At 39.7% G+C, this 24,401-nt stretch overlaps 1 protein-coding gene and 1 long non-coding RNA gene across 2 annotated transcripts in view; both read right to left on the minus strand.

The window, feature by feature from the left end:
• The window catches only part of LOC140282344 (uncharacterized), a 112,304-nt gene extending 88,174 nt beyond the window's left edge, over positions 1-24,130 (minus strand). Inside the window, exons 1-4 of the mRNA XM_072376922.1 lie at positions 24,052-24,130; positions 23,067-23,327; positions 22,668-22,943; positions 20,324-20,602 (exon numbers count right to left, since the gene is read on the minus strand). Of these exons, the coding sequence (XP_072233023.1) occupies positions 20,324-20,602; positions 22,668-22,943; positions 23,067-23,327; positions 24,052-24,130 (895 nt within the window). The remainder of the gene's footprint in view (positions 1-20,323; positions 20,603-22,667; positions 22,944-23,066; positions 23,328-24,051) is intronic.
• On the minus strand, positions 17,133-17,547 carry LOC140281549 (uncharacterized). The gene is made up of 3 exons (XR_011909776.1): positions 17,477-17,547; positions 17,337-17,387; positions 17,133-17,246 (listed from the first exon to the last, which is right to left on the minus strand). It is a non-coding gene; the product is annotated as an uncharacterized lncRNA (long non-coding RNA).
• Positions 24,131-24,401: the final 271 nt, after the last annotated feature.

Below are 24,401 nucleotides of genomic sequence, written 5' to 3' on the forward strand. Positions count from 1 at the left end.
TTTAATCTTGGACCGTAATATGAACTTTTTTCACTTCTTTTGGAAGAAAATAAAGCTTTTAATTCTTTAAACTGTGGTCAGTCTCTATTTTATATTGCAGGACACAAGCTGGGTTGTAACAGTGACATATTAGACATCCTGAAATCCATCCTGAGCTGCCAGAGTGTCTGAATGCATGTGGTTGGGTCTCATTTCAAAACTCATCCAGATATATGTTGGATCTGTTGTTTAAGGTGCCACGATGCTGATTTAAGACATTCAGGTAGTCAGAGCAGTACACAACTGTGCATTCAGCTCATTTATCTCTGCTGTGTCTTTAATTAAACTGTGTAACCGCACAACAGGAGGAGTTAAATCCTGAAGTTTCACCAAAAGATCTTGTTTGGTTTTACTGCATACAGAGTGTTTTCTTTTAATTTTTCAGCAAAACTGTTCACATGGCTGATCAGTTATATTAAATGTGTTCATTCTTTATCTAACCTCTTTGCAGTCAGCTCTTATTCAACATAAAATACATTTTTTGACCATAAATCCTGCCACTTTTCCATCCATTTTCTATACCTGTTTAATCTAATTTAGTGTCGCAGGGGGGCTGGAGCCTATCCCAGCTGCCACTGAGCGAGAGGCAGGGACAAATGAGACATACTCACACTCACTCTTAGGGACGATTTAGAGACACCAATTAACCTAACAGGCATGTTTTTGGCTGATGGGATGAAGCTGGATTACCTGTAGAGAACCCATGCATACACAGGAAGAACATGCAAAGTCCACACAGAAAGGTCCCAGCTGGGAATCAAACCTGGAACCCTCTTGCTGTGGGGTGACGGTGCCAACCACGATGCTAACAACGATGCTAACCACGATGCTAACCACCACATCAGCCCATTTTCTTCTTTTTTAATTGACATTAATTGAACAGAAAAAGGTTTGAGCTTTCAAAGTTGTGGAATGATCTAAAAATGTCAGAAAAGACAACTTAAACCTCAAAAAACACATCCGAATCACATGTTATTAGTGTTTTTATGGTGTTTCTTATTTTCAATTGTACACTGAAAAATAATAAAAACAACTAAATTAAAGGCAAATCAATCTTAACACTTCTTAATTGTCTGCAGTCACAGTTCCTGAACAGCTGATCAGAGGATTTTAATAATAACTTAATTTCTAACATTATTCAAAGCTCCGACTGTCTCTGTCCATGGTGCTGAACATGAAAAACACACATTGACTGAACTTGAGCTCATCATTACATCAACATGCTGCCAGAATGCATGACAGCATTTTTCCTCTTTGCATTAAAGAAGCCTTAAGAAATCAAATAATTTACTTTCCATGTTTTTCAAACCTGTTGATTCATTATTTTTAGTTATACCTGCCTGTGAGGAGACTCTTACTGATGTGATAAGCTTCAGGATCTTCATCTCATCTGTGCTCATACCACACTGTGTTATCTCTTCCTGTTTACTCCTCTCACTCCTGAACTGTTGCAGACATCCATCTGAAACTCCCACTAAGAGACCCTGGACACACAATAATGTGCTCACTAACTCCATCAAATGTTACTAATGTTCTTGATATAAATAACAGAATTATATATAATTTTTATTTCTAAGATTATACAAGTGAAAACATGGCCTCAGAAAACACATCCGAATCATACACGTGTTATTAGTGTTTTATAGTGTTTCTTATTTTTAATTGCAAGCTTAAAAATGATAGAATAACTAAACTAAAGGCAAAACAATCTAAACACTTCTAAATTGTCTGTGGTCACAAATCCCGAACAGCTGTTCAGAAGACTTTCATAACAACTTTATTACTTCATTTCTAACATTATTCAAAGCTCTGGCTGTCTCTGTCCATGGTGCTGAAGATGAAAAACAAACACAGATCCAGGGCCAGACCTCAGTGGAGTCCAGCCAACGCTGTGTAATTCAAGTAATCTGTATGACTGATGATGAATTAGCAGATTTTACTGCTTTAAATCTCTTCATTTTGTCAAATGTGCTTGTCTGACTTCAGAACTGAAGAATCCTACACAAGAGAAGTGTTAAGATTGTTTTGCCTTTAGTTTAGTTGTTTTATTATTTTTAAGCTTGCAGTTAAACAAGTCCTCTAATCCATATGTTCTCATATGTTGTTTGCTCCTAACCTTAGATACAATCCATATGGATGTTCTACAAACTAGCACCCCTACAGGTTACAGGAGGTATTGCACAACTCAGAAATTCATGACCATGCAGGACGTTTGTTGCTGCCTCAAATATGACTCATGTGAGTGTTTCCACATCTGAACAAACATCATTCTCAAGTGTTTCCTTCAACAAACTCCAAAGTCTTCTTCTGCATTTAGATGCAGAGCAGATGGAGCCATTTATTATTATTAGCCTGAGTGTGGCCTCCTTCCAAATACACTGACAAACAACTGGACTGAAGCCAGAACATCTGTTATAAACTCCTCATAACCTGAAGATCTGCAGCTCTGAACCAATCAGAAGGAGTTTCATATAATGAAGAAGCCTCTAATCCATAACACACACAGAAAACTAACACAAATATGATTCTAATTAACTGTACTAATTTTCTACTTGTAATCTACTCATGGCTGAGAGGTCTGCAAATTAAATAGAATATATTTTTTTCACTGAAAAAATACAGTTGATAATAGGAATAAAGTTGAATTCATTCTTACTTTGTATCATACAGGTTTAGATTTGTACGGCTATAACTATCTTTACAAATCGAGTCATTACATTCACACAGTTTTAGGAGCAACATTTCTCTCAGTATTTACTTTGACCAGTTATTTCTACATTTTTATTCACTTTCTTTGAAGGATTTTTATTCATATCTTTTTTTTGTCATGTTCTGAAAAGCCTTGTATGTATTTCCATTGAATCAAAGTTTGGTGTGAAGAAACAACACAACAAAGGTAAAGATAAAGTGCTAAAATTGTCACGTTGACAGATAACAAAATCCAGATGTCATAGATTAAATCTGAATAAAACATAAATATTTAAATAACTGTAGTTTGTTTGTTTTTTGCAGCAACATTTCTCAGTATTTACTGACTTACTGATCAGTTATTTCTACAGTTCTTATTTCCATCCTGTTCAGAGCTTTTTCATTATGTTTAACAACAGCACAAAGAGTATAAAGTTCAAGTGTTGAAGTGTTTCAATTCTAAAGCAGATGAACAATAAGAGATTAAGAAAATCCAGATGTAATAAATGAGAAAAGCAGATTCTGCCACTCTTGTGTTGAATCTGAACAAAACATGAAGAGTCTAAAACATCAGAGGTATCAGTAGGAGTTACTGTCATATAATCATTGTTTCATTAATGTTCTTTTTGTTGTTGGTACCAAAATGCTCTTTTCTACATGACTGATAAACAGATGAAGACTTTAAAGAGTGTTTCTTGTTTTATTTCAGAACAAATGAATAAACACACGAGTTTTCTCAATGGTGACTTTCCTGCTGACTTCTGTGTAGAAACCTGGTTCTCCTCTTCCTCCTCCTCTTCCTCCTCTGCAGTGGTACAGACCTCCCTGTGAGACTGTGATGGCTTCATTGTTTCCTCTGGGCTGAGCTGCAGAATAGGCTGACCCATCTCTGAACCAGTCAAACCTCCATCCATCAGAGCCGTCCACAGAGCAGCTCAGTGCTACACTGCCCCCTGCTGGTATGGTTGTTCTCGGTGCTGTCAGTGTGGTTGGAGAAAAAAGGACAATGAATTATTCATTTGAAAGTGACGAAGCCGTTAAAAGCCACTTTTTAAAATATTCACAGAATCATTTAACTACATCCATCAAATAGAAATTTACAACATATTAGACTTTATCGTCTTTATTGATAAAGAACAAACGTCTTGAAAAACAAATGTAGCAATAGTAGTAGTAGAGAGTTTTTCAGTTTTTTTTGCCTTATTCATTAATACTGACAAACAATAAGTTAGTCATCTAAAGGTCACCTGTCAAAATTTGACGAAAGGGAGTCCCCTATTAAAAGCATTGAATGTTTCTTTGAAATCATGCATTTCTGACAGCTTAAAAAAGATTCTGTGAACATTTCTCATCGGAAATGCTTTTCTTTTTAACTCTGACACCCCAGAAACTGATATAAAACCCTAATATACAGCATAGATCGCTTTGTTGTTTCAAAAAGTGCATGGCTTCCATGGCGTAAGATCAAACTGACGGGGTAACTTTTAAGTTCCTCCTCACATGCAAAGGAGCATGACAGCGAGAATTACAACACATTCAGAGCTCATGTGCCTACGAGCAGATAAGGGATGTCGAAAACTCTGAAAGATATGTAGCGACAGTCTGTTTCACTAATTGAAGAATTCACACAGTGACATTAGCTTAGTTTATATATTTCAGTGTTTTTTAATAATTTGATAGATGATTTATTTATCAAAATCAGTGTGCATGTGTGAGCTAAATGATGAACAATAAAGCAGCATGAGAGAGGAGCGTAAATAAGGTCCTTCTGACTGGTTCTGAAAGCACACTGGCATTCATTATGCACATTCCTGGACCTGAAACTGACCTGCAGCAGGAGGCTGAAAGACCACACTTCACAGCTGTGTTTTCCTGCAGCAAATTTTTTAAGCTTTATGGTCCTACGTCACATGCCAACAGATGAGATGCCAACACCCATTCACCGTAACACACAGAGTTAAGAAGAGACTGAGAGATACTTTCAACATACCAAATAAAGATGAAAATGAAGTGATCAGAAGTAGCAAGGACAAAGAGTGGAAAAGCAAAAGACAAGGCGAGAATAAAGACCAAACCAAAGCTTTTATTTGTTTGAGAGAAATCATAGAAAATGATGGATGCAAGACAGATTTATTGGCAAAAACTTAAAAAACCTAAGTTTACGATTGGGAGATGAGTTTATAGAGTATATATACCAGCCGGAAAATGACTTTAAATTGAATTAATGCCATCTTAATACTTCTAAATTGTCTGTGGTCACAGATTATGAACAGCTGATCAGAGGACTTTAATAACAACTTCATTACTTAGTTTCTAACATTATTGTTCAACATGTGACTGTCTCTGTCCATGGTGCTGAACCTGGAAAACACAGATTCAGGGCCAGACATGAGTAGGGATGGGAATTGTTAAGAATTTAGCAATTCCAGTTCCATTATCTATATCACTTATCAATTCGGTTCCTTATCGATTCTCTTATCGATTCTCATCCAGTTATAAATCGTACAAATACAGTACAACTGGCTTTGGCTGCAGTAACACTTTAATTTCAGGAATGCACCAACATTTTATCTTTTTTCGCCTCTGTCATTTTACTTTTCCCTGCCTCGATGAAAGGGGTAGCTGCATTATGTTATGGGAGATGTGCTTGTTTCCTTCCGTTTCCATAGCGATATCTATATGATAGATAAATTAGATTAGATTAATTTTTTTTCAGCGTGAGAAATACAATGTGTGGCGGGAGTGCGTGACAAAAGACCAAAAAGCGCGACTGTCACGCTCAATGCATGAGTCTTGAGAGCTCTGCTTTACCTGAGACTTTTGAGACGGAAGACGCTCACAGGCTCCACCGCGAGAGTCGCCGCCATCGCTTAGCAGCGTGTGAAAACCTTTGCATAGTAGGTCAGCAGAGCAGTGTGAGAGCCAGCTGCATGGGGGTGGTGAGGAAGTAACTGTATCAATGATGTCATATTTAAGGTAGAGCATGCACCAACAGAAGAGCATGCAACAGCAAAAACAGCAGAAAGGACAAAATGTTTTATGCAAACCTCAATGGCAGAACTGCAAAAATGAACATGTTTCCACACAAAACTTTCCTTATCCACATTTACTGCTATGCTTGTTAAATCTTTATATTTTTATAAACCAGGATCAGACCTTTGCACATTAAAGAAGTTCATTTATGTCTGAATTGGACAGGAAATGATTCGTCAAACAACTGCTGTGATCAGAACTACTGATACTATCTGAGTTCAGTGTAAAAAGGAAGGAAGCAAAGGAGGGCAAAAAGGGGGCAGAAGTTTGAAAGCTTTAGTTCTCGCACACGTATTAGTTGTAACTTCTTCATACGTTTTGTTCGAGTGAAGCAGACGACTTTCTGATCGGCTGTGCAGCAGGGTTGGATGTGAGGATGGGGCACACTTTGCTCGGTGTGCTGGGCTTTTTCTGTAAGTACATCACTGCCTTTCTGTTGGCAGATTAAAGGAAATGTTTCTGAATAGAGAGAATTACAGTGAGTCTTTGGGTCATTGTGTTTCTGTGAGAGATTGAGGAGAGCAGACATGATTCTATGAAAAACTGTTGCTTTAGTTTAGAGGAGCAGAATGCAAGTTACATGTGGATTGTTTCATTTATGATTTAGCTATCATGGAAAACATAATTTCTTTAATATTTTCTGTACTTAATTCCTTTTTGTTCTTCTGTTGTTGACCCAGAGTGTTTTTCATCTGATTAACTTTAGATTATCTGTCAGGTTAACAAATCTAACCCAGTTTTAATCTTTATTGTAGTGCTCAGAACACCCATCGATGGATATGCTGAAGGTCAGACAAACTTCCCTCTCTGCTTTGGTCTCATATTTATATTCAGTACCGTATTTATCTGCTAATTATCCTTTCGTTCATCTTTGTCCAGAGAGCTGTTCCCTCATTTGGTGTTTTGATGTTATTGATTAGATCAGAGAGCTTTCTGACATGTGGTCCAAAGTCTTCACTGGTGTTCAGTTTAGTTCTGAGCTGACGTCTGTGAAAGGTTTAAGAGATGATTCACATCGTTTTTTCTAACTTACAGAACTTAAAGTCAAACCCACTCTGACAGCAGACAGTTACATCATACCAGCAGGGGGCAGTGTGACACTGAACTGTTCTGTGAAGGATCCTGCAGACTTAAAATATGACCTGTGGAGACATACCTCATCTGGATATCAGCTCGTAAAATTTGATAACACTGATGGAGTTTTCAGTGTCTCAGAGGGAGGCAAATACAGCTGCAGAGGGTATAAAAGTGGGATTAACTCAGCCACATCTAAGAGTGACGCCGTCATCATTAATCAAACTGGTGAGTTTATAAATTTCATTTGGAATAAAACATCATGGAATCTGAGAACAGGAGAAAATCCATTTTGAACACATTATTAAAAACTATCAAATGAATAATTTAATCCCAGGATTTGACCTCATCTACACGAAGAAGAACAAGTTTTAGTTTGGTGTGTAAGAACAACAAGGTTACAGACACAACCAGTGGATAAAAGATTAAAGATCATTCAGCTGTGAAACTGCTGATGACAAACTCTGTTGGAAGGGAAAACAGCTTTCATTTTAACTCCAGATTGTTGCATCTGTTCTTGTTTCATTGTGACTTTGAGGTGTGTAAACTGAAGCTCCAGAAACTTTGCAGATGTTTTATTAGAAAATCAGCCTGTAGTTATGTTAAAATGTCCTTTAAAGTGCTGGAGTCACACACTTCAAGCTCTAAACACCTGATGAGTTCTCTCATTATTGTTATTATTATTAGTAGTAGTAGTTATTTTTATGATTAGTTTATTGTTAACAAGAAATATTTCAGTGTCCTCGTGATACAGTCTGTTAGTAATATTTAAACAAACTGAATCAAGTCACATTCTGATTAATTCATTTTTAAACAGCAAGTAAACCCAGAGCCACACTGAGAGCACCGAGAACAACCATACCAGCAGGGGGCAGTGTAGCACTGAGCTGCTCTGTGGACGGCTCTGATGGATGGAGGTTTGACTGGTTCAGAGATGGGTCAGCCTATTCTGCAGCTCAGCCCGGAGGAAACAATGAAGCCATCACAGTCTCACAGGGAGGTCTGTACCACTGCAGAGGAGGAAGAGGAGGAGGAAGAGGAGAACCAGGTTTCTACACAGAAGAAAGCAGGAAAGTCACCATTGAGGAAACTCGTGAGTTTATTCATTTGTTCTGAAATAAAACAAGAAACACTCTTTAAAGTCTTCATCTGTTTATCAGTCATGTAGAAAAGAGCATTTTGGTACCAACAACAAAAAGAACATGAATGAAACAATGATTATATGACAGTAACTCCTACTGATACCTCTGATGTTTTAGACTCTTCATGTTTTGTTCAGATTCAACACAAGAGTGGCAAAATCTGCTTTTCTCATTTATTACATCTGGATTTTCTTAATCTCTTATTGTTGATCTGCTTTAGAATTGAAACACTTCAACACTTGAACTTTATACTCTTTGTGCTGTTGTTAAACATAATGAAAAAGCTCTGAACAGGATGGAAATAAGAACTGTAGAAATAACTGATCAGTAAGTCAGTAAATACTGAGAAATGTTGCTGCAAAAAGCAAACAAACTACAGTTATTTAGATATTGATAAAGATTTATGTAATAAATACATAAATGAAAAAAGCACAGGAAATAACAGGAAATAGAATCATAGCATATTTCTATTGGTTTTCTGTGTGTGTTGGTCTTCTAACTGTATATTTTATGTGAACAGTTTCTAATAAGGCCACAGTGACCCTGCAGCCCAGCTGGGCTCAGATATTCAGAGGTGAGACAATCACTGCCAGATGTGAGATCCAGGGAGGTGGAGGAACTCAGTGGGAGTATGAATGGAGTCCAGCCAGGTTAAATATACCTCCAACATCCAGTGAACACAGAGTCACTGACAGTGGAGAATACAGCTGCCGGGGCAGAAAGGACCAGTTTCATTTCACACAGTGGAGTGATGTCATCACTGTAACTGTATCATGTAAGTTAAAAATGTTATGAGGAGTTTATAACAGATGTTCTGGCTTCAGTACAGTTGTTTGTCAGTGTATTTTTAAGGAGGCCACACTCAGGCTAATAATAATAAATGGCTCCATCTGCTCTGCATCCTAAATGCAGAAGAAGACTTTGGAGTTTGTTAAAGGAAACACTTGAGAATGATGTTTGTTCAGATGTGGAAACACTCACATGAGTCATATTTGAGACGGCAACAAACGTCCTGCATGGTCATGAATTTCTGAGTTGTGCAATACCACCTGTAACCTGTAGGGGTGCTAGTTTGTAGAACATCCATATGGATTGTATCTAAGGTTAGGAGCAAACAACATATGTGAACATATGGATTAGAGGACTTGTTGGTCAGACAGTCACCAAAGACGTTGATGTTAATCACTGAATGTGTTTCTCATCAGTCCTGGATGTAAATGATGAATTTAAAGCTTTTTAATCCTATCTGTTCTTTCTCTCTCCAGCAGCTGAACCCCGGCCTGTCCTCACTGTGTCTCCATCATGGCTGAGTCCTGGAGCCTCAGTAACTCTGAGCTGTCAGGTTGAACATCGGTCTGCAGGATGGAGGTTCTACTGGTATAAAGCTGTTCCTGATCGGTCTAAAAAGTCTTTCAGCTATGAGCTGCTGCCTGAGAGCAACAACAGGACTGAACATGATTCCTACATCATTCATGGACAGACACACACAGCAGGATATGTGTGTAGAGCTGGGAGAGGAGACCCAGTGTATTACACTGATTATAGTAACGCACAGTTTGTCTGGTCTGCAGGTCAGTTTGTTTCTGAAAGTGATGCTTTCACTTTAATTCAACTATTCTTTTATCAGAGACCTTCACGATGTTTAAAACCAATACTCATGTTGATGATAGCTACATTAATTTTCCACCAATGGAAGAACAGCACACATTAATAAGAAGAAAACACTGATCAGGTGAAGCAGTGAAATACTGGAAACTCAAAGGTTCACTTGTATGTTTGAAAGATGGCTGATTAGATTGACTTAGTTTATCATTTAAAACACACTGAAGGTTTTTAAGGTGGAAATCACAGTTTGATCAACGTGTTGAAATTTGTGCGCTGATCTTCAGAACTAAAGAACAAAATAAACCAAATTAATATCTGGAATGAAGCATTTGTTCTATTTCTCTGTGCTGTGGTGAAATCTCATCACATGTTTTTCAGATCTTCATCCAGCAGCGTCTCTCACAGTGAGTCCTGACAGAGTTCAACACTTCAGAGATGATCCTGTGTCACTGAACTGTGAAGGAAATTCTACTGAGTGGAGAGTGTCGAGGATTAAAAAAACAAGAGACGTGTCACACTGCCGGTCAAACTGGGAGAAAATGACTGGATCCTCATGTAACATAAAGCATCTCTGGTCTGGTAACGCTGTGTTCTGGTGTGAGTCTGGATCAGGAGAGTTCAGCAACGCAGTCAACATAACTGGGCAGAGTATGTTATGATAAATGTTCTTTTTCTTTCACCTTTTCTTGTATTTAAGCATCACATATCATTTACTATACCTGTACATGTCATATACATACAACAGGAACTGTCTTGGAGAGTATTTGTCTCTTGATCCTGCTGCATAGTTTGATCTTAAGGTTCACTGGAAAAATAATGAATTCTGTCTCTATTAATTTAGCATAAATCCATTCTTATCTTAAGGAATCTACAGCACAATGAATCAGTATAAAATGTTTGACTGCAGCTCGTATTTTACTCAGTTTATCTCTTCACAAAACAATTTAACATCAAATATATCTGCTTCCTTCCAAATGCCTCGTTTTAAGTCATCAAAGAGCTCTTCCTAAAGATCTTCATATAAAGAAATTATTAAGAGAAATTTGCTGTTGTCTTATTTTACAGGAGAGCTTGAAATGTTAATGTCAGCTTTCACGGTTCAGAACAACTACTGTGTGATTTATGACGCTGTAGACAGAGTTATATCTTTGTTAAAAGGTGGTAACACACATACAATTTGTAAATACACAAGATCAAGTTTCAGCCAGTTTAACTGTGTGAGTCAGCTTTGTCTAAATGTCTGCAGCAGCTGATCTCTGACAGAAACTTAATGTTCTCTGACTGTTTTACAGGTAATGATGGTGTTATCCTGGTGAGCCCCGTCCATCCTGTAGCTGAGGGAGATTCTGTCAGTCTGAGCTGCAGACGCAGAGAACAAAATACACTTTCCAAAGTGTTTTTCTATCACAATGACACACTTCTTCAAAGTGACAGCAGAGGGGAGCTGAAGATCTCTGCAGTGTCACAGTCGGATGAAGGTTTCTACAAGTGTGAACATTCAGGGGAGGTTTCACCACAGAGCTGGATCTCTGTTAAAGGTGAGAGTTATTATTTTAATGATTTGTTTTCTATCATCTGACATCTTCACAGTCTAAATGTGTTGTTCTACTAACCTGTTCATGTTTAAACATGATTTCAGTTGATGTCAGATGGTTAAGTGCATCAGTGCTGATTTATTAAATTACTCACAGCAGCTGCATCCAGACCTGAAGGCTCTTCATTTCCTGTGCTGATGGTCGTTAGATCAATTATTGGAATCATATTCATTATTCTCCTGCTCCTGCTGTGTCTCTACAGACGATCCAAAGGTGAGACCTTTTTCTTCTGATATTAGATGTTTCATTCTTTCATTACTGAAGGACAGCAGGTTTACTCCTCTCTCCTCCATGGTCAGTCTTTCAGCTTCTTCTGAAACTCAGTTTCTAACCACATGATGATTAACACATTATTTTCATTATATTGACTCATTTAACTGTGTTTGACTTTTTCTGACCTGCAGGAGATCTTTGTGTCTATGAAACAGTCAGAGGACGTGAAACCTCTGCAGATGGTACAGTTTAAACTTTGACCATAACACTGAGCTGCTGGAAGTTTCACTTATAAAATAACTGTGATCAAAATTAAAGTCAATAATGACCTTATTGTTTCAGGTCAGGAGGAAGGTGTTTACGCTAATGTTTCATCTATGATTCAGCTCAAAGATCAGAACGAGAGGAGTGAGTACACAATATATGAAAAGTGATCATTCTCATCAATAATCTGCAGAGATAAAACAGAGGGTGTGTGCTTTTCCATATTTCCATATGTTCATGTTAACAGGAGAACATGATGATCAGGAGGACGGCTCTGACTACTATAACATGAATCCAGATTCAACCACAGGTATCAAACCTCATTGAGAACTATTTATCTCGTGATAAATATGGTGGGAGACCCACCATCACCCAAAAAACTTTGTTTTTGTCACCTTCATTATTTTCACCTTTGACTCAAACACATTATCAGACACTGGGTACAATAGAGGATATTTCGATGGGAGTTAATGATGCATTTAGTTGATGCTCTCCTGAAACAGTCAGAGGATGTGAAACCTCTGCAGATGGTACAGTTTAAACTTTGACCATAACACTGAGCTGCTGGAAGTTTCACTTATAAAATAATTGTGATCAAAATTAAAGTCAATAATGACCTTATTGTTTCAGGTCAGGAGGAAGGTGTTTACGCTAATGTTCCATCTATGATTCAGCTCAAAGATCAGAATGAGAGGAGTGAGTACACAATATATGAAAAGTGATCATTCTCATCAATAATCTGCAGAGATAAAACAGAGGGTGTGTGCTTTTCCATATTTCCATATGTTCATGTTAACAGGAGAACATGATGATCAGGAGGATAGAAGAGGACGGCTCTGACTACTATAACCACAGGTATCAAACCTCATTGAGAACTATTTAGTTTAAATCTTATTAGATGATAAATGTCATGTATATCTGTTTCATTTGGAGAATTCACAAGGTTAACAGGTTTTATGTGCACTGGGTTATGATTTATATGAGCTAAAAATCTGCATTTGTCCACTTCCTGCTTTATTTGAAGTCCTAATTTATTTCATTGTAAAACATCTCAAAATGTCACTGAAGAAAAATAAATCTCAAGATAGTTTTATCCCATAAATGTTTGTTGATTAATCATAATGTCAGATAGTGGCCTCGGCCACAGATGCAGGGTCGGTTCAAATGCATGAGTGTTGATTGATAAACAGCAGGTTGAGGATCTCCAGACAGAGCAAAACAAAAGGGCTGAAACTCCTGAGCACATCCTCAGTAACTATGGATGAGGAGAGTGCAGCTATGAAAGTTATCAATTACAAAAAAACTCTCTCCGCTCAAGGAGGGAAACAGAAAGATAACAAATATACTCTCAACGCTCTCCAAATGAGGCGGACTGGAACAAAAGACGCTCTTTTAAAAACAGACGAACAATGAAACTTTAACAATAAACGAACGCAAAGCTCCGCTAACGGAGGTGACTATGAAAAGGTTACAAAGCAAAAATCACTCCAAAAGGGAGGAACAAAACCGACTGTGAAACTTTCCGTGATTTAAACTAAAGCTATGGAATAATTTCACAAGACAAAGGATCTTTGTCAGGAGCTCTGCAGGAGGGTCGCTCTACTGCAGGCTCAAGGACTCCATGGCTGTGGAAACTGTTAATCAAGTGAAGCTCAAGACAGAAACAACACACTGGCACAAGACAAGGGAGACGCAGACTATTTGAGCACATGAGGACCAAGGGGAACAGGTGGAAACACTTTGGAATCAGGGAAGACAATCAGACACTAAACACAAGAGGAAGGGCAAGGGACCTGAAACGAGAGGGAAGTTAATATTTCAAAATAAAACAGGAAATGACGAGACAAGACATGAAAAAAACCTAAATCGTGACATACAGACCCTGACATATAACTGATAATTGTGTCTGTTTTCCAGCTGTTTGTTGTGATTTTGTTTCAGGTCCATAAGAAGAAATCATCGACCAAAGAAGAGAAGCACAGATGATAAACTGCACTCATGCTTCGGCAGCAGAGCTCCATAAATTCAGCAGCCACTTCATCAGGTGCATCTGTTAAATCTGATCACATCTGCAGAGACGTGTTCATTTAACTCTTTATTTAAGTTAAGTTTGATTAGAAAGAATAGTGATGAGGGTGTTTTTTATGTTTTACAAACATGAGGACAGAAGAACACCAGGAACATAATTTGCTCCAGTTCAACACCAAAACTTGAACATCTCTGACAGTTTACACCAAAACTGGTTGTTTGATTTCATGTAACCCTGTAAATCCTGAACATTATATCTTTGTGTTAATGAATGTGTATCTTTTGTCGTTATTTTGCTTCTTCTGTCAGACTGTGTGCAGGCTGCCTGTGTCCAGGCCGCCTGTGAGGCCTGTGAGGCCTGTGTTCAGGCCGCCTGTGAGGCCTGTGTTCAGGCGGCCTGTGAGCAGGCGGCCTGTGAGCAGGCCGCCTGTGTGCAGGCCGCCTGCGAGCAGGCCGCCTGTGAGGCCTGTGTTCAGGCTGCCTGTGTGCAGGCCGCCTGTGAGGCCTGTGTTCAGGCTGCCTGTGAGCAGGCCGCCTGTGAGCAGGCCGCCTGTGTCCAGGCCGCCTGTGAGGCCTGTGTTCAGGCCGCCTGTGTTCAGGCCGCCTGCGAGCAGGCCGCCTGTGTTCAGGCTGCCTGTGTTCAGGCTGCCTGTGTTCAGGCTGCCTGTGTGCAGGCTGCCTGTGTGCAGGCCGCCTGTGTGCAGGCCGCCTGTGAGCAGGCCGCCTGTGAGGCCTGTGTTCAGGCCGCCTGTGTTCAGGCCGCCTGTGTTCAGGCCGCCTGTGTTCAGGCCGCCTGTGTTCAGGCCGCCTGTGTTCAGGCCGCCTGTGTTCAGGCCGCCTGTGTTCAGGCCGCCTGTGTGCAGGCCGCCTGTGTGCAGGCCGCCTGTGTGCAGGCCGCCTGTGTGCAGGCCGCCTGTGTGCAGGCCGCCTGTGTGCAGGCCGCCTGTGTGCAGGCCGCCTGTGTGCAGGCCGCCTGTGTGCAGGCCGCCTGTGTGCAGGCCGCCTGTGTGCAGGCCGCCTGTGTGCAGGCCGCCTGTGTGCAGGCCGCCTGTGTGCAGGCCGCCTGTGTGCAGGCCGCCTGTGTGCAGGCCGCCTGTGTGCAGGCCGCCTGTGTGCAGGCCTGTGACTGCTGGCAGATGATTTTTTTAAAGCAGATCGGGTGGATCTCCACACTCTGTTATGTGCAAGTGATCGAATGAGACCCTTCAGTTATCAGACATCACCAATCTGTCTGCAGTGGGTTACTGTGCTTTAGAAATGTATTTATCAGTAACAGTGCCTTGCCTTTTAAATGGTTGGTTACTTCTTGCTCTGCCTGTTCAGACTGTTATTCTCCATAAGTCCATAATAAAGCACCAAGCTGAGCACCGTTGGACTTGGATTGGATATCAGTGTGTTTTGTTACACCCCTTCTGCCGTGTCGAAGCAAGAGTCTTTGGATTGAAAATTGGTTTAATTGTCTTATTTATCATCAGAAACTGCACCTGTGAATGTGTGGATAAAAGTCATGCCTGCTGAGGCTTGTACAGGGTGTTCTCTTGCTGTTCCAACACCTTGATTGTTATCTAATCTTCCATCTTGACATGAACTGTTTTCACTTCTATTGGAATTAAATGAAGCTCTTATTTCTTTAAACTGTGGTCAGTCTCTGTTTTACATTGCAGGACACAAGCTGGGTTGTAACAGTCACATATTAGATATCCTGAAATCCATCCTGAGCTGCCAGTGTCACTGCAAAGCACATCCAAATGTAGTTTTGATCTGTTGTTTGATATGCCATAAGCTCCGCCCCTCCCTGGGCTGTGCGTAGGGCCCCAAGATCCATGGGGGTGGCCCATTTTGCGCAAGGGGACGCATTCTCCGCAAATGCGCAAAGGATGTGAGGCGCGCGTAGAGCACCAAGTCAGCCCGAGGCAGGAGGGGAAAAAAAAGTAATCTGACAGCGCACGCATTGCCTCAATGATTGACAGCACGCAGCAGCTGACCAATCAGCGGTCAGATACGCCGACAGGCTGCAGGTGGAAAGATGGCCTCCAAACAGCAGTGCGAGTCGGGAGCAAGCAAAAGAAAGTAAAGGCCTAAACAAGACGAGGCTCTCAAAATTAAATTCTTATTAGGGGTGGCCCTATATGCCAAAAAACATTAGAGCTTTTTGGGGAGTCAGACCAGGACACAGCTGTTCATTCAGCTTATTTATCTCCAGTGTGTCTTTAATTAAACTGTATGACGCACCAGTGGAGGAGTTATACTCTACAGTTCCACCTAAAAGTCTTGCTTTGCTCCTTCTGACCTTTTGATCTTGGGGTCATTAAATGTTTTCATTGCTTAAAGGGGTGACTGTGACATAATCTTGTTCAATAGATAATTTAGGAAATGAATTGGGTTTTCAAACCATTCCTGACATGTTGTTTACTCAGTGAAACTGTACACATGACAGCTCAGCTGATGTGTTGTACTAAATGTGCTCATTCTGTATTTTAACTCTTTGCATTCAGCTCTTTTTCGACAGAAAATATAATTTCAATCATAAAATCTGCCAATTTTATCCTTTGTTAATAAGAATTGAACTCGAGAAATTTTGAAACAGAAGCTCGTCTTCTTTATTTTTCCCACACGGTCCATATGTGACCATTTCCAGTTGCATGAAGAGTACACGTGACATGGAGAGCATGCACGGTCATACTGAACACAAAGCTGATACAGAGGTCATGCATAAAGAAACTCACACGTCTCTGGGTTCATTCTCAAGAGATCTACAAGGACCAGTCCACATCTTCATCTGCAAGTTATCAGATCTCATCTTCAGGCGATAGTCAGTTTCAGACACTATCACTCCACTGCATGCATGCAAGCAATAAGGTCCGGTCAGCTCTTTTTCATATATAAGAGGAGGCTGCGGATGAAACGCTCGCATACACTAAATAACATTAATAATAAAAATGATGAAAAAATTCTGATACATCAGATGCTTGTTTTAAAGATAAGTTTTCTTTATGACATTTCACACTCAAACAATTACTATGTGATGCAGCCTTAATTATTGCTGTTTCATGTTTATCAACTGTTTTCATGTACTAAATGTGTGTTGTGCTAAATAAAGTGCATTTTCAGTGAGTAAACTGAAAACAGACATTCATGATGTAATCACCTCCATAGTTCATGACCAAGAAAATGAACAAAAAACAAATAAATGAAAAATAGCATAATTACAACTTCTTTAACTTCTTTTTTCAGTTTCAGCTACAACAATGTGGTTAAAACTGCAAACAGACCCACAGTTCGCTCTGATCTTATCATCAGAAATGATAAAATACTTCATATCAAACTGTTATTTGATGAGGCATCAAGTTCCAGCAGATTATTCAGGATTTATATCACTGAAGTTCTCCTCCGAGTCGCCATGTCTCCCTCTCAGAATGACAGCGACTCTTTCTCACCTTCAGTTGTAAATTGTTATTTACATTCAATAAACTGCAGTTTATCTATCTTACTAATTTACTTGTCTTATAAAAAAGCTCCATCTAAAGATGAGATGTGACGTTGGTGTATTCACTGGCTTGTCCATCTGAAATAGTCATGTTGAATGAATTTAGATCAGTCAGTTAGGATCAGATGTTCTCCGACAGCTTCACATGAATCAAAGTTTATACTGTACCACTTCCTGTGGTTCCAGATCCTCTGATCGTCTCATACACAGCAGCATCACCTGGAGGTCAGTGGAAATTAAGGCTCACTTCAGCTTTTGCATAAAAAAGACGCGTTAGGTCTTAGGAAATTAAAGTTTTAGAGTCTCACCATGGAGAAGAGAGGAGTAAACCTCGCCCTGGTCGTCTTCTCGTGGAGCAGCAGAGCTTTGATTGACAGGCTGATTGAAACTGAAGCGAGAAAGAAAACACAACAACGTGTCAACATGTCAACTTGTCTTCATGAAATTGAACAGGAGAGTTGTTCTTCAAACCTGTTACTGCTTCGATCTGTGAAAGAAAAATGGAAAACAAGACATGAGGAAATTCATTTCTTAACAGTGGAATCAGTCATTTTCAGCAAGTCATCAGTTCAACGTATTCTCATGAAAGGATTTGTATGGAAACACAAGAAAAGTTACACAGATTTTCGTGCATTATCCTACGAATCTCCAATGACACGATCGACCGGTGCACATGCGCAATTCCCTGCAGTGAAATGGCTTCCATTTATTTCAGCTGCTGAACCTTTCCGTCGGTGAAACAGAGGCAGGAATCATGTCTAAATGAGCATATTTTTATGTTTCCAAAACAGCTTTTCTCACGAAATAAACATACATGTTAGGGTTATACTTTTTCAGTTGAAGAATTTCATACTGACATATGTTACTCCCTGGGTCAAGACCTTTCCAATGATGTCTTCACTTTTGTCCTACATCTTATTAAGACCAAGCTGGATGAAATAATTCAAACATGTTTTAAGGGGTGGTTCGTGGCCACATGTGTTCAAAATATTGACAGCTGTTTAATACAGTGTCAGACTTTGAAATTTGGACCAGTTTAGACCCAGTTTTCCCCATAATTTACAGTGAGTTTCATAGTATATTTTCTAATGACTGTATCCCGTTCCCCAGGCTGACAGGATAGTCCCAGATGACCAAGACTTCAGTATATATTAGTGAAAATACATGGATATACAGTTCTGACTTTTGCAAGCACCGTTGCCTCGCAGAAAGAGGGTTGGTTCCAGGTTACACTCCCGGTTGGGGCCTTTCTGTGTGGAGTTTGCATGTTCTTCCCGTGTATGCGTACTTCGGCTTCCTCCCACCGTCCAAAAACATGCATGTTAGGTTAATTGGAGACTCTAAAATTGTCCTCAGGAGTGAGTGTGTGTGGTTGTGTGTCTCGTTTGTCTCTGTGTGGCCCTGTGATGGACTGGCAACCTGTCCAGGATGTATAGAAAATGGATGAATGGATGGAACTTTTGCATACATAGCTTTACAAATGTTGTTCATTAGCGATGATGTTAAGATGATGAAGGGATGTTCGTACACTTACAGCGTTTCTTAACATTTCGATCTTGCAGTAAATTCAGCCAGTCTGGGTCTCATTTTATTAGCTCCACCCTGTCCAAACTGTGTTAATTTAGCTCAAAACAGAACTGCTACGAGTGTGTGGAGTCTGTAGCTGTTTATTTGTTAGAGCACCTATTTAATGATCATTTTTATTCTCTTTTATCCCTGAACATTTCTATCGGTTTTGATTTATTTATCCATGTTTCCTTATTTATTGTTGAAATTAACTGCACTGATCTCCAAACGGTGGATGTGTGAAACACAATTTCGTTTTTATGTGATGCTTAAGAATGACGAATAAAACTTTATTTTATTTGTTTATATATTAGCTGTCTGTGAATACATCCTTCTGTAAATATAATTATTCCGGCTCTCTCCATTGGCGTTGGCGCTCCGATGCAGAAGATGTCAGGCAGTGATCTTTCAGAGTGCGCTGCTGTTCATCCAAAACAAACTTATTTCTCCGTTGCCTGCGTGTATTTCCTTTATAGTTACTAACTGAGTTAACTTACCGTAACTAGTTTCAGCAGTGAAGCCATAACCAAAGCAAATTAAAACAAACAAACACAAAAGTATAAAGGTGATTAACGAGACGTTTGCGGACGCTACAGCGATAGCAGCAACGTTCGAAACAAAGATAAACTTTACAGGTTAATAATTAACAAGCTAAAGCTTGCATACATTCCCTGAGGGAAGATTTTAAAAATAAAAAGTCATTTTTTCGCTTTCAACGATGTATTATAATGTCGAAACTATTTTAAAATGTTTATTTTCCTCTTCGAATAAAAGGCACGTCAGCCCTGACTTCAGGCTTTGCGCAGGCGCACTGGTGTTGATGTTTATTCGTAAGATTATGCACGAAAACCTGTGCATTACTTTTCGCACATTTTCATAGGAACTGTGGGTGAGAGCAGCCGGATCAGTGACAGAAGTTCTCACCTTTTATGGTTCTGCAGCAGTACAGCAGCAGCAGCACAACAACAATCAGGAAAACTCCACAAACCAGTCCGATGATGAATGGTGTCACAAATGAGTGTTCAGCTCGGAAACCTGAAAGCAGAAATCACTTTTTATCAGCTAATGCTGAGGACAGCCAGCATCTTTAGGGACATACAACAGTTATTATTCTTTATAGCTATTCATTTATAACTGATATAACTGTATATTACAGTAAAAAACACAATCATGGAAGCAGTGCTGCTAGCAGCACCTAAAGTAACGAGTGTATCACCCTGGGCGCCCTCTGATGAATAAATTCATTACATTTATCATTTTTATTCTTTATTGAATAAGATTTACTCTTCAACAACAGGATCTACAACTTTAAGTCAAAGCACACGAACATAATTCTGTGTCCCACTGTTTGCAGAGACAGGAAAACAAACTTTAGGCCAAGTTAATAAAATATATTAACTTGTCTTCTTGATAAAACAAGCTTTATTATGGAGATAACAACATAAATGTATCCATTATAACAACTAAACGAGCTTCGATAACTTGAGATTACATAATTACCTCCTGATCTCAGGATAATGATATTAGAAAATGTTTTAAGCATGACTTCTCTGGGGTTCTGTATGATGCAGAAAACTTGTTAAACTTACAGATTTTATTGATGCTGATCGGATCGCTGAACTCTGTGAAGTAATCTGGTTTTCCTCTTCCTCCTCTGCACCTGTACGGTCCTTCCTGTGAGACGCTAATCTGTCCATTTGAATGGAAAACAGCTTCTTGTTCGGTCAGAGGTTCAAAGGAATTCACATCTCTGTACCAGTAATACTTCCAACCAGATGATGATGATGGGTTCACAGAGCAGGTCAGGGTCGCTCTTCCTCCTGGTGCAATGTCTCTGATGTCAGCACTCAGTTGGGCCTTCGGTTTACCTGATAGGTTTAGGATAAAGATGTAATCACTGTTAAAACTCTATGCTGCAGCAGATGACCCGATCCCACAGGCCTGATTTCTGCTGACCTACTAGGGATGCAATAGTACTCGGTTGAATATTGAACCGCGCGGTCCGCTATGCACGGGACAATACACGCTTATGGACCGCGGGTTTTCGGTTTTGAAATTCATTTTGCGCCGATGCTTTCAGTAGCGATGTGTCAGTCGGGACTTTTCCCTTTTGGAAGAGTACCTGCGTTGGCTATGGGTGTCACGTGCATGCTGTGCAACCATTCATGTGAGGATTGACAAGGATCATACCACCAAGCAGGGAGGGGGCTGAGACGGTGACAGGAGGATGGGGAAAACTCGCTGAAGGAGGGATAGGAATGTGGTGCAAATATGAGTGAAAACAGAAAAAGAAGTAGTATTTGGATGCATTTTGACAAATGTGTTAATATCTGTCCTATTTTAATTTCTATGCTTAGGTTTTTATAGGCATTTTCTATCTGCTTTGTGTAGCAGAGAGGTTCTTCAAGCAAGTTAGAGAGTTAAAAGAGATTTTACTGTAAATGCAATTGGCTGCAGCAATTTATTGAAATTTAAGTGATATATGTGTTCGAATACAAATCACAAGTCAAAACAGTGCTAAATTTGGCTGAACTCTAAAAAGCATAAGTGATAAAATGGAGAGCTGTTTGGGAGCCGAAAGAGCCGGCTCTTCTTGGTGAGCTGAGCCAAAAGATCCGGCTCACTAAAAAGAGCCGAAATTCCCATCACTACTTTACAGGCCACTGTGTGTGCATGGAAAGGCAGGTGAAAAGCCCACCCCGCGAGACCGAGTTAATGTCCAAACCTTTAAGACTAATTGAGAGGGCGGCGTTTGTGTGCCGCGACCGATGGTGCGTTCAAGGTATACACGAATGTCGAAATTTCTGAGCTCCGAGTAAGAATTTTAATTTTACCATTTGAAAGTTGTGTTTAGTAACCTTTAACTTGAATGAAAAGTGTTATATTATTCAGTACACCAGTGATACTGGTATGTTTACAGTTTTTGCTGACAAGCAAAATATAGAGAGAACTTTGGGAGAAAAATCCATCCACTCCATCGGTGCTCCCCATCTCTTTTATCTCATCATCTCTCAACTTTTTCTCACATAATGTTATTCTTCTGTCATAACTCCTCATTGTCAACAATAACATAACGTTAATCTTTAAAAATAGGAGGACGAGGTACACAGTAGCAGCACAATGAAATTGTACTTGAATATAATAGTAGCAGGAAGATGGGGACTTTCACCTTCATGAAGCACTGGAACATCCAAACACCTTTTAAAGAAATGGGATCTAATACGAAAAGTTGTTTATTCTAAACTATTCTTAGTCCTCAAAGTTTTTCTTCTGCAACATCAAAATGTATTCATCCATTTAATTTTGTACAGTTCAAGCTTGTTATTAGTTTAAACAAATAAGATGCCGCACAAATTTTTCAAGAATTTAGTACTAAAGATAGAGTTGATATAGGTGGAGTGTCTTCAGTTTGAATTCATAACTCGTTACATCAAGCGGCACCACAGAGCTGCTCAACCTATCTCCACAGCTGAGCCCAACCCCCTTGAGAAGAAAACTTATTTTAGTCTCTTGTTCCAACAATCTCATTCTTTCACTCACCACCTAAATCTCACGGCTATTGGTGAGAGTCAGAACGAAGACGGACCAGAAGAGGGTATAGCTGACATGTCTGTCCATCTCCTACTTTAATCTGCCATCACTCGTAAGGAAACTCCTGAGATAATTAAGCTCCACTTGAGGTGTGCACCCATCTTCCACCTGGAGGGAGCACTCGACCCTTTTCCCATTGAGAACTATGGTCTCAGACTGAATCAGTCATTATGATATCAATCACTTATTTCCACTAAAGTTGTGGAAAAGTAAACCAGCATTGACATATTTCTTGGCCGAACATTAATTTCATGGAGAGGCTTCTTTCATCTAAAGATGTAACAGACATTACATTATGGGACAAAAACATTCGGGACATAACACACAACAAACATAACTTACCTGATACTGACAGAGAGATGGATTCGCTCCACTTTGTTGAAGAATACCGATCATCTCTGAGTCTACACTGGCACATGTAGTCTCCACTGCTGGACTCAGAAGCATAAAACATCCAGAACTTATCGTTAGTCTTCTGTGCAGTTCTCTGGGATCCTCTCCATTCACACACCCACATCATGGTTTCTCCTCCCTGGACCTCGCATGTCAGTCTGATCCTCTCATCAGTGAATATCTGAGGCCACTTGGGTTGACGTGTTACAGCAACCTGGTTGGAAACTTTTTCCACCACATGAGAACAATTGAGATAGAAACAGAAACGTGAAATTTGAGAAAACGTAACATTGTAATTTTCAGCATAATTTTTGTATGATTACAGAGAAATTGAATCATTGAACTCACAGGTTATGAAAACAGAGCTTTCATCACTTATATGAGTGTAGACGGCTGGTTCTCCTCTGAGTCCTCTGCATCTGTAGATGCCTCCTTGTGAGACACTAACGCTGTTTTGTTCATTATTTATCCTGACTTCAGAGGTGTCTGAGGTGCGTCTGAACCACTCGTACTTCCAGCCTTCAGAGCTCTCCACAGAGCAGCTCAGCGTCACGCTGCCTCCTACTGGTATGGTTGTTGTTCCTGCTGTCAGACGGGCCTTTGGTATATCTGTTGTCAGAGACACAAACACATATAGAACATATTACCAATGTTTTTCGCTCAGGTCAAGTTAAGTTTCAGTACAACATGACAGCGATGAGTCATTGTCAGTAAGGTGTGGAAGTTCATATTATGAATATGAATGAATGTCCATTTGACTGGATGAAAGGTTGATTAGAAATAGGCGGAAGGTTATTTAATTCATTTGATAGAATTTTGTAACCTTTTGTTAGGAGTCATTTTTATGTTACTGTCGCTTTAAGAAAACAGGTCTTTAGCACACACAGGCTTTTGGAGGAAGTAATAAAGGACTGAGCGACAGTTTTCTATCCACAGTGCCTTTTCTGATGAGAAACCTTGATTTGGAATACGTCTGTAACTTTGGAAAACTTTGGAATAAATACATTTTGTTTAATCGTTTACACCGTTTTTGTTTTCCATTCAGTGAAGTTACACAAGTTAAGTTAACCTGGTTTAAAGCTTCAGCTCCCACAATGATCATAGTAACACAAATGTTTTAATGGACACTCGTGTTTCTCAGGAAACTCTCAGGCTGTGGAACACTTTTATCAATCAAACCTCAGATCTTAAACCAAGCGGTGAGCATTTGAACGTGCCTCATGGTTGCTGTTGTTCATAGTAAACTTAATATGGACAAAAACACTTACCTGATACGTTTATATTAACAGCTTCACTGCAGTTTGTTTCATGTGAGCTACTCAAACCACAACACTTGTAGTCGCCGCTGAAGCTTTCATCCAAAGGTTGTAATGTGTAGCGTAGTTGTGGGCCGTAACCAACTTCTTCCCCATTCCTGGTGATTCTGTAACTCCAGTCAGTGCCTTCTTTATCTATCTTACATGTGAAAGTAACAGACTCTCCAGTGAAAAAAGTTGACCAGTTGGGGTTGATGGTTAGAACAGCATCTGAAACACAACAGAAATATTCATACAATGAAACAGAGCAGCCATATGAAATAAAATCACCTCTAAAATCTGCAACATGTGTGTCGGTGCACATTAAAACAACCTGAAAAGATATAAAACACTGAAGAAAACATGGCTGAGAGGAATAAAGCGAGTC

Source organism: Leuresthes tenuis, unplaced genomic scaffold (assembly GCF_036924035.1).
Source record: "Leuresthes tenuis unplaced genomic scaffold, fLeuTen1.0.hap1 SCAF_22, whole genome shotgun sequence".
NCBI lineage: Eukaryota > Metazoa > Chordata > Actinopteri > Atheriniformes > Atherinopsidae > Leuresthes > Leuresthes tenuis.